The 15,440-nt window shown below is 44.4% G+C and overlaps 1 protein-coding gene across 1 annotated transcript in view; it reads right to left on the bottom strand.

Moving 5' to 3' along the window:
- Positions 1 to 15,440, bottom strand: part of CACNA2D3 (calcium voltage-gated channel auxiliary subunit alpha2delta 3) — an 877,616-nt gene that overhangs the window by 87,951 nt on the left and 774,225 nt on the right. The window contains exons 28-29 of the mRNA XM_062200176.1: positions 3,659 to 3,720; positions 2,458 to 2,502 (exon numbers count right to left, since the gene is read on the bottom strand). Of these exons, the coding sequence (XP_062056160.1) occupies positions 2,458 to 2,502; positions 3,659 to 3,720 (107 nt within the window). The remainder of the gene's footprint in view (positions 1 to 2,457; positions 2,503 to 3,658; positions 3,721 to 15,440) is intronic.

The following is a 15,440-nucleotide window of genomic DNA, read 5'->3' as shown; positions in this document are numbered from 1 at the left end:
GTCAACGCAAGGACAGTTGCGCATCACAGCGAGTTCAGAAATCAGGGCAAATTCGAGGCTTGACTTTCACAGACACACACCTTCAACGGACACCTGCACCTCTAAGCATCCCAATGGTTGCTTAGAGACTATCACTGGCAGGGCTGAGGACACCAAAGGCTACACTTACTGCGCCCAGGGGAGACGGTCATTTGCCTGAAGGGTATATTCCACTGTTGTCTAAGGGCGGAAATATGTCTTCAGACTTTTTTGGTTCACAGTTAACAAGGATTGAGTGTTTACCACTTTTTCAGAAGCCATTTTTGCCTGTCTTAATTGATTTATGCTCTGTGAAGTGGACAGTTATAGCCCCATTGTACAGTTGAGGAAACTGAGGCACAGAGAGTTTAGAAACTTGCCCTAAGTCCCAGGAGTCACAATTTGAAGCTAGTCCATCTTACCCCATAGCCTTTGCCTTTAGCCACCATGTTATACCTCCTGTGAAAATGTTATTAACCAACAAACACTAGACTTTTCCAACTTTAAGCAGGGAGCTGTTTCCACTTATTTTCCAAGGAAGTGTGAATTACTGCAAGATTACTGCTTCTGGCTTTATCATCAACTGTCCCTCTATGTATCCATTCAAGCACCTAACCCAACAGTGAGCCAACCAACTAGTCAACCAACTATGGAAAAACTCCTCTACCTCATCAGCCAACCGCAACCAACTAATGAGCCATCCTCAGTCCTCTTATTATAAATTGGGTTAGTAATTGGATATACTGTGCAAGAGAAGAGCTTAACACAGGGCTGTATGGCACTGATTAATAATATTATATTAATATATATAATATAAATATTATTGAGTTGTATTGTTCTTGAGCAGAGAACTTCAATATGAGAATAAATGTCTCAAAACAGAGGAGTGGTCTGAGGCCCATTTGACTATCCTATGAAAACTTTCTGGAACTTACTGAAAAGGTGTTTATCATAAAACTCAGAGTGTTCTTTCATGTGGCAAAATTATTTTTCATGCAATGATCAAAAAATACTGGCTTTCTGCTACAAAGCTGATTGATCAGCACCTATTGACTATTTTGGCTCGCACAATAATAAGAATTAAAAAACAAAACCAAACCCAAAACGCTGGTAGCCATACCCTCCAGGGCCAAGTGTTTTATGTTGTTACTCCACCCTGGACTGCATTTTATGTTTTTGTATTTGTTCTTTCCCTTTTCTATGTTTTTGACATCAACTTCTAATCTGTTTTCTAGGCTGGAACGATGTTTGGTTAGGATTTCTTAAGTCCTTGCAGCAACCTGAGGAATACAAATAAATGCTTATTTATAAGGTTTAGCTTATTACTAACCAATGTTTAGCTGATGCAGACAGAGGATGGCCACCTAGCCAAAATGAAAAGGTCACTACACTCTGTTTGCTCTAATCTAAAACACGGTGCAGACGGGGTAGGGAACCGAAGGCTGTAGAAACGCTCAGTCTGGTTGGACAGGCTTAGGGCAGGGACATGTTTTGTTCTCCTATAGCTCTTGTGTGGGATTCAAATTCCTTTGAGGGAGAGACAGAGAGAGTGAATGAGAATGCATAGAGGAGGAGGAGGAAAGAGGGAGGAAGTGGGAAGAGGAAAAAGGGAAGAGAACCAATAGAATTGTAGAAGGGGCATACTGCAAGGGCTAGCACTGTAGTGCAGTCTGTTGAGCCAGCCTGCAAAGCCGACATCCCATATGGGTGTCAGTTTGGGTCCCAGCTGCTCTGCTTATGATCCAGCTCCATGTTAATGCACCTGGGAAAGCAGCAGAGGATGGTCCAAGTTCTTGGTTCCCTGCACACATGTGGGATACCTGAAAGAAACTCCTGGCTCCATTGCAGCCATTTGGGAAGTGAAGTAGTGGAAGGAAGGTATCTCTCCCTCTCTGTAAATCTGCCTTCCAAATAAATAAATAAATCTTCAAAAAGAAAGAAGGCAAGTACTCTGCTAAAGTAAAAAAATTATAATTTCTAGAGTTTTGACTCAAATTTTTGGATCATGACATGAAATTTATCATGTCATATAATTTTTCTGATTCTCCATTTGCTCATCTGAAAATGAACAAAACTGCCACCTACCTACTCCACTGGGTGGGTTTTCGAATAGGAAGTGAGAACCCACAGAGAAGATGCTGTGAGCATTACACAGTGAACTTCAGTGGTAGTCATCTCTATTATTTCCAACAAAATGTCAGAACTCCAATAGTGCTGTCTGTGAGACACTGAAAGCACATTTTTCCAGTTTGCATAAACTATCTGATCAGGGGGGCTGCAGCAGAAAGAAAGCAAATGTCCCTTTTTTGGGTTGGTCTCTTTAGAGATTGTCCCAGAGCGATGTGTCAGACCTGGCTCCGCTTATGGCAGCATTCTCTGTCAGCAAGCACTGTATGCCAGCTACTCACACCCAGAAACAAGACCAGGAGGCCATCCTACCTCATCGTCACAGCTGATGGAGCACTTGCCATCCAGAGAGGCACACTGCATGGGGGAAGGCAGAGAAAAGTGTGTTAGTGTGTTCCATCCTACCATCCACTGCATCTCTCAGTTTTTTTCTATCTGAGAAGCCATCAAAGTCACAGCCAAATACCAAATCTTATCCAAAGAGAACGCCTCAAAATGAGTCCACATCTTCCAAAATCAATATCCACTCCAAATAGTGAAAGACAGATGTAGGAGACCATGAGAGGGGGTGAAACTGGCTCTTTTTCATCTATTTTATTAATTTACATTGTCACTCAATATTGATATCTTTTTAAGATCTCAGATATTCAATGATGTAATTATTTAGTTTTAAATTACTTCCTAATGATTTAAAAAGAAACTCTTTCTCTGTTCTCAGTTTATAGTTTTCTACAGGTTCAGGGACCTCAGCAAGGTGCCAAGGACACAATGATCCACACCAAATCCTTGCTTTTATTTTAACCTGTCAAGTGATATTATGAGTACAGTGAGAAATTACAGAGACAGATGGAGGAGTAGCACCCATACAAATTGTAATCACCAGGAAATAAAGGGGCCTTCTGGGGTGGTTCTCAGTATGCCATCCCAAGGTTTAGAACTGGGCACATGGAAGCAGCTTATCTATTGCCACTTTCTGAGGAACTGCTGAATTTACATAAATACCACCGCACTAACTTACAGAGTGCAAAGCATAGGCAAAAAAAAAAAAAAAAAAAAAAAAAAAAAAAAAAAAAAAAAAAAAAAAAAACCTCCTCAATGCTCCAAGGCAAAATAGCCCAGAGAAGCCCTCTGGCCAGAATCCTAGCTATGCAAAGGCCTTCATGATCACAGTAGATTCACCAAGAAAGAGGCAGGCATCACAACAAGATTAGGAGGAAGTCATTTGGAAAACCTCACAAAAGACTCCTCTGTTTAAGAGAAAAACTCTTTGGGAAGGCCACAATCTTGATTCCATCATTAAAACTGTTCCCAAGAGCAAACTCCTTGCTTGGCCAGCATGGGGTGTCCAACATGCAGACAGCCTTCTATTTTGCAGCAAAATCAAAGGTAATAGAAGCAGCCGGCAGATTATTTTACAAACACCCATCGGCAGTCTGGCACTTCGACGCTCCCAATGTGAGCACCTGTATAATAACAGTGTCACCAATACTTCAAGATGCTGATTCTAACTTACCTGTCTGCTGGCGGTCCAGAATTTTCTTTGGAAAAATTCAAGTTTCATCTGAATGCCTACAGCTGTGACAAATTGTAAATTAAACAAGGCATTAGAGATCTCTTTATGCAATAATTTCAGATTATCATTGATATTTATTAAACATGGCAAGAAACTGATATGAGTGTATCTCCTAAAATTTACCAGGAAGCATCTAAAGGAATACATTTTTATCTTTCAGGTCAGGGATCCTTAAATGTATATGCATGCACAGAACTCCTGGATCAGAACAAACTTAGCCCAGCACAAATGGTTCTTTTCAAACATGCTACTTTAATATCCATAAATATCCATGTACTTGTGGTCACCACAACCCCCAAGATGAGCTGAAAATAGAAACGATGCTTTAAAAATGGGTATTCAGATCATTCTTTCTTCAGTTCCTGTCTCAGCTATTACTGTATGAACTCACAGTCTAAAATGTGTTCTTGAGATATAACTGTGTGAAGTGCTTTTCACAGGCTGATATTTGGAAGGGGGTCTCTGCTATAACATGGCTCCACCTAACTGGCCCCTGGTGTCTGCGACTATGCTCTTCTCTCTCCAGGAGCTCTGTTGAGAGGATACAATTATCGGGCAAGCTTAATAAAATTAACAATGAATGCTAGTTGTAGTGTTAAAAACTCATGAAAAGGAGTAGATGCAGAAAGTGACCTTAAACTTTATCAAAGATGCGATGTGTAGAACCTCACAACTTCAATAACAAACTTGCCATGCTTCTCTCCAGGAGGCTAGGGCAATTTAGCCATTGAAACTATCTCAGAAAGTCAGTCAGGGCAAGAGCTCATTAGATGATGAGGAAACTTAAAGAGAAATCTGAAAGAACGCCGTCTGCAGGAAACACAGGACTCCAACGGGGACCCCATTTATCCCAGTGAGGTTTTGCACACTTCAGCCTATTGCACACGATGTTCCCAGTGAGCTTCCGAATCTTTGCCGTATCTGATCTCTCCAGTCCTGTTATTCATCTTTCTATACACTTCCTTTATTTAAATAGTTACAATAATGTCAACCTAAACAATAATGGCATGCAAAGAAAGACATAGAAGGAAAAAAGCCCACTTACATACTCTTAAGAATTTCGCATGCCACCACGTAAGACCTTCCACTTAGGAAACCACTGCTGTGCACTTCAACAGTCTGGAAGGTCTCGGGCTGTTATCTTATTAATATCAAGTGCGTCTCTACTTCTAAAAGACCTGGTGGAAGCAATTCCTGGGAGTTCAGCTTAACTGGACATGGAAATTATGACCTGCCCTCTTTCTTTGGACTTGGAATTTCAGACTTAAGGATAAGACCTGAGCTAAGCATGGCTGCACTGTGAAAATAAGAACACTCCCTAAAACGCCCCACTTCAGTGCTCTGGGACCGTGCTGCTCTGCAATGGTGTCTCCCACCCTCTGGATCACACGTTCCCAGGAGCAGGGACCTCAATGTGCCAAAGAAGCACATGATCCAGTAATAAGGCTTTGCCTTATAAACCTTTTAAGCGATATTATGGGTACAATGGTTACAGAGACAGATGAAGGAGTAGCACCCACGTGAACTGTTACCATCCTGAAATAAAAGGGTCTTCAGGGGTGGTTCTCAGTATACAACAACCACCTGGGATCTTTGAGAAAAAACACTAATATAATTGTTTTCCCCTCCCTGCAAAGACCATTTCATTTTTTTTAAAAAAAAGTATTTGAGAGGCAGAAAGAGACAGAAAATATGAATAAGAATGTCAATGCTAGCCAGTTCCAGTCAGCTAGTTTTTGTCCGCAAATGCCTGAAAAGGCCAAGGTTAGGGCAGGCTGAAGCCAGGAGCCAAGAACTCAATCCAGGTTTCTTGCATGCATGGCAGAAATGCAACTACTTGAGCCATCCTCATTGTCTCCCAGAGTGTGCATTAGCCGGAAGCTGGAGTCAGGAGTCAGAGGCAGGAGTCAAATCCAGGCGTCCCGATATGGGATGCAGACATCTTAAATGCCATCTTAACCACTATGCTAAACACCTGTGCCCTCCCTCCTCCCACCAAGGCTATTCAAATCAATTTCTACGGCTCAGTTTCCACATACAGGCACCAATTGAAAGCACCCTAGTGAGCCTAATGTGCAGCCAAGGATGAGGCTGACTGCTGTCTTCAGTCAAGTTGCTCTTGTTGATCTACTGCAGTGTGGGCCACCGGATCACCTGCCAACACCACGAGCCACTCTTCAGGCCTTGCAAGAGAGGTCAGCAAATTTCTGAAGGAAGCCAGTTTTGGAGAAGGAGCCTGCTCACCATTTCAATTAGATCTCATCTTCCAACATGCATGACCCGCCAGGGGCCACGGAGCAAATCAGGGTGCAGGCTGGATTTGCTCTGATGCACCAGCTGCAGAGCTGAGTGCCTGTCCTTTGCTTAGAAGAGGGCTGGGACCAAGCATGTCCGATTTGGCTCAGACTAGCAGAGGCTAGCAGGAAACTGGCTTCAGAGCAGAGGATCTCAAAATGGTTGGTATTGAAAAGAAGGTTGGCTCTGAGTGTATCTAACCTCAATACCTGCCTGTGTGCAACTCCCTTCCCACACTGCTCCCCAGCCAGCCCTGCCCAGGGTGGGATTCAGAGAGAACTTCTATGGCCATCCGTCATGGCCAAGGCCACAACAAGCTGTGAGGCTCTACAGGGCAACAGCACCAGGGTTCCCTGAAGAGTCACTCTGCAGTAGCTATTCCATGGTGTTCCTCATTCCACCAGCCCAGAGCTGCCCCTGCACCACCTACCAAGTCCAAGCTCCTCCATCAGCTGCTCGTGCCCTTGGGGAGCACCCCTCCCATTCTCCAGCAGAGCCCCCATTTTCACCTCCCTAATGAAGTTAGCTGCTCCCTCCTGGATGCTTATCCATCTCGCATACTTGGAGCCTGCTCTCATCTGCCCCTGTCGGTCCTGTACCCCAGCTCCTCAGAGTGCTTTAATCTTTGCTCATGAGTCAGTCCCTCTGTCCCATTAATCATGTGGGCTGCTTCTCTCTGATCTCCCTCCAGCAGGCTGCATCCGATGCCTGGTCCTGATGCCCTAACCTCCCTCCTCACTTACTCCCCTGTCTGGGCCATGAGGTAGTTGCCCGAGGGCTCCCAGAGAGCCCTGACTGTAATTGGTTTGCTCAGCTTTGACCTTGCTGTGTTCCTGCTGGCTGGCCCCCCACACCCCTTCTAGCGCCACTGGCCCCTGGCTTCTCGTGGCACATGTGGGCTTGCAGTATTTGTACCTACGGCTTAATACACTTCTGTATGATTAAGAGACTCACAGTCCCATGGACGGGTCAACTCCATGATCTTTGTTGAGTGTCCTTGTCTGTGCTCAACTCCAAACCGGTCAAGAAAGGAAAAGAGACCACGAGCTCCCTCCGTGTCCAGCTGAGAAATTACTACAAGGTCAAGGTCACCTAGAGGCATGATGGGGAGTTTGCAGGGGATCTGTGTCATGTGGTCAAGGAGATCCAAGAGCAGACAACAGTTGAGGCAAGAGGAGAGGTTTTTTTTTTTTTTTTTTTGACAGGCAGAGTGGATAGGGAGACAGAGAGAGACAGAGAGAAAGGTCTTCCTTTTTGCCATTGGTTCACCCTCCAATGGCCGCTGTGGCCGGTGCATTGCGCCGATCCAAAGCTTGGAGCCAGGTGCTTCTCCTGGTCTCCCATGCAGGTGCAGGGTCCAAGCACTTGGGCTATCCTCCACTACCTTCCCGGGTCACAGCAGAGAGTTGGCCTGGAAGAGGGGCAACCGGGATAGAATCCGGCGCCCCAACTGGGACTAGAACCCGGTGTGCCGGCGCCGCAAGGCGGAGGATTAGCCTGTTGAGCCACGGCGCCGGCCAGGAGGAGAGGGTTTTTAAGAGACCTTAGTGTGCTCCGAGGACTGAGAAGACTAGAAGCCAAGGGGCCTGACTGTGCAGATCAAATGGCAAAATAGTCTTGAACATGGGTCAGGGATTGGCCCAGAGGTCAGCTTCTTTTTGTAGCCAAGTTTCATTGGAACAGAGCCTCACTCGTTTCTTTCCGTATTGTCTGCAGCTCCGGCAGCAGAGGCTGCACAGTCCACAAAGCCTCGCCCACTTCTTCTCAGGCCCTCTGCAGGCAAAGTTTCCTGAATACCTGCTGTAGGTGCCATGGAAGGTCTTTAGGCAAAGTGGCAGGATCAGACGCCTCGTTTAGAAAGCCCCTTCTGGAAGCTTTCAGAGGAAGAGCTAGGCAAGGGGCCTGGAAGGTGGCAGGCAGGACAAAGAGTTAGGCCACAGATACCTCGGGCTCATCATTTCTTAAGCAGAAAAATGACTTAAAGAGGAAAACACAAAACAACAACAACAAGGAATAAAAAGCTCTCCTCGCCCAACAAAAAAGCAAACTAACAAAAATGCTTAAAGGCATCCTATGGCTAGATATATTCAGAAACAAAAAAATATGACCTACGACAATCCAGAAATTCGCTTCCTTGGGCTATTTCACTTTGCACTGGTCCACTCTTTTTCTCCTTTAAACCTTTATCAGAGAAAACATTTTGTCTCCAGCAAGCCCCACTCTCTTCCCTCATCCCCCACATAACCTAAATGAAACCTGAGATATTTGTCAGACCTGTCTGTTTTGTTCTTTCAACAACATTTCAAGCCATAACAGTATATTCCGATTGAAGTCAGTCTCGCTAATTTAATAAGGGAAACAAGGACAGAAAATGCTTTAGTGAAACCCAAGTCCCAAGGAGAGTGCAGAAAACAAAAACACCATTCCTGGTGTTTGCAATTTTTCAGACAGTCCAGAAAACCATCAGCATGCTTCCTGCCCCGAGTTCCCGACCCGCCCCCGCCCCCCATCTGATGCGACTGCTCCAGGGCTCCCTGGTGGGAATCTTCACCACATGGACAGAGTCTCTTGTTCATGACAGCTTTTAGTGGTGCCTGACTTACCTCCTAGGAGCAGAATGGATCCAGACAGAATTATCCTGGGGGATCCTTCCCAACAGGCTAACATAAGGTAAACCTCCGAGGTCCATAACCCCGAGATTCTGGGATGGTCTTGGAAAATCAGCAACATCATCGTGATAAGAATTTACATCCCAAGAGCCCCGAATCCTTTCCTGTGAAGTACTCAGGCGCCACAAGCAGTGCTGTCTCTTCTGGTTTGAATTATCCAGGTAACTGTTCTCGCAGCTCGTCTCCACACTCTGAGGGCCAGCGCAGACACTCAGCATAGCAACAAAGCATTTTCCTTCCAGACTTTTCCTTTCTACCTTTCTCCCTACATTCTCCTTCTCTCCTCTACTCCTCCCCACTATGTTTATCAGAAGTCATGTATGTGCTGCGTGGCAGAAGTATCAAGATACAGGCAGGAGAGACATAACAACCAGTGGTTGGGGTGGAGGGGGAATGGGGGAAAGAAGTCAAACCACTGAAGAGAGAGTCATAGTTCAGCAACCTCAGAGCTCCAGGCAAGGACCAACAGACAACACAACACCTGGGCTGCAACATGTTGATCATCAGTGCAGCATTGCAATCCAGGCACAGGTAGTTGATCTCCAATGCGCTAATCCTGTACTGTCCAAATAAATGGCCATTAGAAACATACGGTGTTTAAATTAGAAGTAAAATTAAATAAAATTAGCAATTAAGCTCTTTAATGGCACTAGCTACATTTCACATGCTTCAGAGTCACACAGGGCTCAAGGGAGCATGCTAAGGACTTCAGGGAGTTGTGCTGGACAGTGATCAGGGACTAGATGAGAACTGGATGTTGGCATACCTGAAGAATCGAGTTCTCTAAAGACCTGTCTACACTACCTCTCCTCAGAAGTGGAAGAAGTGAGATGACTGAGCTTTGGAGGGTTTAGATCAGATAGGATTGCCGGGGTGAGACAACCTGGATTTGCAAGGGGAAGCTGGTAATCAGTTTGAGAGAACCCCAAAGAAATCAATGCAATATGCTCAATGTGGCTACCACCCCCAAGATTTATTTATTTTGCCTTATAAAATTTGAGAATACAAATTACATTTCCAGTGCTATTATATTCAAATGCATTCAAGATGAAATCATGCATGCATCTCGTATCACGTTAATAGACATGCATTCAAGTGTAATCCAAAACTCACGAAATAACAATGTAACATGTAAAATTAGAAATAAAATAACTTTTTCATATTGTATTCATTTAGAAATAATTTTCTGTGGGCTTGGCCTCAACTTGCAGCATACCCCTAGGAGCACAAATCCGGTTTGTAAAATAGTGCTCACCATGCCTGGCACGCAAGCTCACACAGACACCCTCCTTCCAACTGCTTGATCCTGCAGCCCTTCAACAGATAGACACACACACACACACACAAACACACAGAACTCTTCCAGAAGACTGAAAAAGAATCCTGCTACCATCAATGAACTGCAACCAGGAAACACTTTGCTGGGAGAACTGGTTATGAATTCTGAATCCAATGCCATAGCTGTGAGCCCTTGGGCCTGTCACTTTACCTCTCTGTTTCCATCAACAGCGTCGCACTAGCTCCCGGCCTTCTGTGGGACAGGGATAAGCAAGATCAATGATTCCTGTGTACTGAACCAGTATAGCAGGTTGACAGTGTTGTCAATATTCACATCATGGTTTCCTCCTAACGCTCCTATACTTTCCTATTTCACAATCAATACTACTTTCCAGCCAATATATTGAGGAGTAGGAAAAAAAAAATTCTTCCATGATAAAGCTGGACTGTCCACAGCCAGAAATGCTCCTCGGGGTTTAATATCCGTGAATAAATGTCTTACAAAGTCAACATCACGCTGTCACTGGGCAAGCCCTTACGAGACAGAGAACTCTACCTTCAGAACTCATGCACAGTATGCCCTGCCACTCAATTCCTGTGCCTCACCCCCTCCGCATGTGCTCAGTTATGCACACACAAAACAAACCTGGACAGGGCAGGGGACAGAACTGAGGAGGGCCACTGTCCCTGACACTGGCACCATCAGCTCCCTGTGCTCATCAGCAGGTACCTTGCCCCAAAGCTTTCGAACGGCCTGGCTACCACTGGCCGCATGAGGACAGGCATTCCATTCATGCTTGCAGGCAGAGAAACAGATCCCACAGCTGTCCTGCCCGAGCCTGACCCATCAACAGGAGAGCTTTCTTACAAGAGATTCCAATCCACGGGTAGGAACAGGGTAGACAACTGTGTCATTATTAGAGAAAATAAAACTGTGGTAAATTAATAACAAAGAAAATATCTGCTAATAATTTCCCATGCATTTCCTCTCTTAAAAACCAAATTCTAGCAATAAATGCCCAGCCAGATGTTCTTCAGAAAATCGGCCCTTATGTCGGTCACAGTGCTCAGGCAGGGTGGTGACTATTTTTACACAGCTGGGTTCAGGCCCCCACCTTGTCTCAGCCCCCCCCTCAATGTTCATTTCTTTGTGTACAACAGCAAAGCTTGCTAGAATTGACAGTTACAAGGCCTGGCACATTTGGATTCCAACTTGCCTTAATTAACAGTCAACCGTAATAGCCGTTGGCCAAGCCACATTTGTTTAAATGTTTTCTTCTGTTTGTTTTCAAAATAGTTAATTGCAACTAGAACTAACAAAGAATCTGACTGTCACTTCTTTGGACTATCTCGTGATGAACCCGGGGTATGGACTAAGGCCACTGTTCTGGAGCAAGGAAGGAAGTAACTCGAACCTTCCTTACATCCAATGTGAGCCCATTCCAGAGGTCTGCTCATGTCCAGGATAAATGACTTCCCACATGAATAACAACTTAAAACGGTAATGCGAATTATGACGTAACTCAGCTGTTAAATATTTCATGTGAAGATTTTAATGAATTGCATGATGGAATGTTGGACAAAAAAGACAACTGAAATCCTGGGACTAATTTGGGTGAAACTGAGAACAGAGTATCCTTGCAAAGACAAGGGGTGGCAGGGAAGGCAGCTGTACTGATGACCCCCTGGGTGTTAGGCTAGCAAATCCAAAAGCTTTCCTTATTGATTGTAGGCCGGGGAGAATGATCAACAACAACCTTTAGGAAAATATTTTGATCAAAGCAGTGTGCATCGGGTATAATCTTGGTACAGCCTGACCACTCATCTCCAAGATATGGTATTATTTCAGAAATTGTGGGGGAAAGAAACCCCTCCTCACAGCAGCTGACACAATTCATCTTTTGGGCTATGCCAAGTGAAGAAAAGTTGTGATAAAAGAGGAGGAGCAATCTTAAGTAAAACCCCTAACTGACTGCATATTTTACTTCTGAAGTCTACCCTGTGGCATGAAGGGGGCTGCTCATCTCTCCTGTATGGATACACTTTAATAAAGAGCTACATGATGCATGTCTATGGCGAGAGGAAGGGAGGAGGGACAGGGCTCGCCTTATCTCTCGATTGACAAGGCCACAGCAGAAAATAATGCTCTTTGAAGCCCCAGAGCAACGAAGTCTGTTTTTAATGTGGAGCTCCCCTGCCTTCCACCCAAGACGGGGTTCTGGGAGCATGTGTGGGACAGCCTGAGCCACGTACCCACAGGGCTCTTTGGTAATCGCTTGGTTTCTGTCCTGTCAAGGCTCCTCGGGAGCAGTCACCTTAGGTGAAGCGTAATAAATGCCTTTATAAACGTTTCCCTCATTTGGATTCTCATTAGTTGGCTGGATCAACGGTAAAAAGAATTAGCATGGCTGGGGGACGGAATAATAATTTTCGCTTCACCCTTGAGATAATCTGGAAGCACTTTTCCAGGCTCCATCTGCAGAAACGTATATTCCCTTAGCTTTCATAGGCCTCCGGAGCTGGCATCGAATAGTTTTTCTCAGACCATTTTATGCTCACAAGACTCTTCAAATAATATCATTTCAATTAAGTTCTCAAGCCATTACAGTCTTAGAGTCAATTCCCACCCTTTCAGAATAAAACATTGTCTGCCTCAGACTTCACTGTATTTTAATCGGGACTGCACAGATCAATGTCCATTAAGACAATTTTAAGCTTCCAAATTACAGCTCCCTAGTTAGTAATTTCTTATTAGGTCACCACCTAATAACAGTTACCAAGGACATTAAACCATATGGGAGGTCAGGTTTCTCAACATTTCAAAACCCGTCAGAGAATGGCCACATTTTATTGCCAAACACCTTTGAGTTGGATGCTTGTCGCTGTGTTTCACACAAAGCAGTACTCAAACGGCCACGTGGGCAGCCCACGCAGTTGGAGGGAGGCCTCCGGATTCTGTTCCACGGGCTCCTGTTAAGCAGCACAAGGAAGCAAAGGACCAATCCAAATGCACCCGGCTCACTCAAGAGCACCACAGTCCATTTCAGGGCTCCCAGCTCAAATTCCCTCTAGGGCTGGGTGGGAATGCTGGGGACGGGAGACCATCTGTGGCTTGGGCAAAGGGAGTCACAGGCTCCACTCAGCTCAGCTTGGAGACTGGTGGGACAAGATCTAAGTGCTGCAAGTTATTGGACACCACAAGAACAGCTGAGAAGTCAGACTTCATCCAAAGACAATTCATTTCAAAATTTTACAACAATTATAAATGGAAAAAATAATTCATTTGAAAAATATATAGGATTTTCTGATAAAAGTATTTTTGATTTTCTCAATCTGGCAATCCTAGACCAAGAGGAACATGGTACATGGGGTGTGACATGGGGTGACCTTTGTGGGGTACCCTTAGCTCCAAGAGGGTTGAGACAGCTTGCATCTTGTAGCTTAACTATCAGGACTAGTCACTTCAATGACTTCCATTATTTTTCTGTTTGTTCCAGAAAATTCGTGCCTGGAGAAGGTTGGCAACAAATGAAAATATTTGATAGCTTGAGAAACTTACTCAAAATCAATTTTTCTAAATAATAGCCTGTTGATCAATCTGATCAAACAGCCTCCTCATCAAAACATAGCTCAACCAGAGAAAATTGCTTACTTATTAAATAACTACTGTTTTACCAAGACTCAAGGGAGGCCCTCCAATCATTAAGTAATTCAATCTCAACCAGATCCTCATAGTGAAAGACCTGCCTAGTCCCCAAACCTTATAAAATGTCTGCAATGGTTTCCTCTTTCTGAGACACTATCAAGATCAAATGGCATTGCCCCTTAGCACTTTTAGAAATAAGGTATAAACATATAATAGATATAAGAATATATAAAATAAAATATATAATAGACCTTTGCTCAACCCACAGAATGCTGATAGTCTCTGTCAACAGTTAAACCTACTTCACATTTTTCCATAGCTTTTTAACCAGTATTTGGCATTAAGTTGTATTCTGCATTATTTACTCCCTAAGCCCATCCAACTAAAGGTACAGCACCTCATGCAGGCAGATGTTGGGAATACACAGTGAAGAGATAACTATGGCTGGATCATGTGCTGATTGTGAGGTCGATTATTCTTTATCCATCTAGGCGGTTTGCATTCACCTCAAGGCAGTGGAGACCTGCACAGAGGTTCTCAGCAGGCACGGGAAAGCCATGACCTATGAGATTTGTGCTGTGGCAACATCTGCAGATGAAAGCCAACAGGGTGCAGGACTTGCATAAGGGGCACTGGGTAGGAGCTGGGAGCATGCATCCAACTAGCTGAGAGATGCTGCATGGCTGTGAGTTCATTTCTGACTACTCTGATGGGGTGAAGCCTGGAATCTGAGTTCTGCCATTGTCACGTTTGTCTCATCCACTATGCCAGACACAGCACAGCACCTTCCCAACCCCCACCGACTCCAGCACACAGCTAATTTCAATGCTCCATCATTTTAGCTTGGTAGATTTCAACTTCCTTTTGCTTCCAAACAAATTATTCATGAAACACATGACTGTACTTGTCAGACATGTCCCCATATTATACAGGACATGTTCTCTGGTGGAAACTATTGTATAAATTAGGTCATGGGAATTACATGTATCACATTAACAATATCTTTACAAATAATAATAATGATAATTCATACTGTTTACAGACTCCTACTATGTTCCAGGTACCTGAGAGAACATCTAGGCACTTAGTTGTCACTCCTAACCACACACTACAAAGCAGCTTACTACTCTCCAGCACACCTGATACCTGTAAAGATGGATGGCCCTAAAAATAAGTTCCAAGCCTAAAGTGTCCTACAGAGAAGCTAAGAGTTTTCAGAAGCTCCTACAGCAAAGGGAAGAGTCTGCCACAGTTCTGAGTTCTAGCACTCTCATTTTTTTTTACTGTCAGATAAAATGCAAACTAGAGGTATCGAGGTACCTGTCATCCTCTACCTGAACATTCAAGAATATTTTCATCACTACCCGAAGACTCAGGTTGGTTCTACCTTTTCCTGATTATGACGACTGCTTTACTAAGGTGATCAGGACATGACCTGAAGGTTACTCCAAGAGCTAATGAGCTACTTTAGAGGCAGAGTTATGGAACTCTTCACTGGAGGCGCAGAACCGGTAGGATGAGGAAAAATTCGTGAGGACATAGTAGTGTCCCAGTGAAGAACAACGGTGGAGAGAGCATTTTAGGCCATGTGCAGAATTCCAAGTTGGCAATGGGTTTGGGGGAAACTAAAGCTACAAGACCACCTGAGTGACTGGTTCAAGCAAGGAAGGCAAACTTCCCCAGCCCTTGGAAGACAAGGACTGGAACTTCCTAAGGAAGTTCAATTGGGGATCATTCTGGATGTAGCCCTCTTGACGGTGGGCCAACAAGGCCACCAGTTCCAATCTTCCCTAGAACCTGCATTTCATTTAACACGGAAAGGATGATCACAGCC

The sequence above is a fragment of the Lepus europaeus genome, chromosome 9 (genome assembly GCF_033115175.1).
Source record: "Lepus europaeus isolate LE1 chromosome 9, mLepTim1.pri, whole genome shotgun sequence".
Lineage (NCBI taxonomy): Eukaryota > Metazoa > Chordata > Mammalia > Lagomorpha > Leporidae > Lepus > Lepus europaeus.
This window is presented reverse-complemented; position numbering and strand designations above follow the sequence as displayed.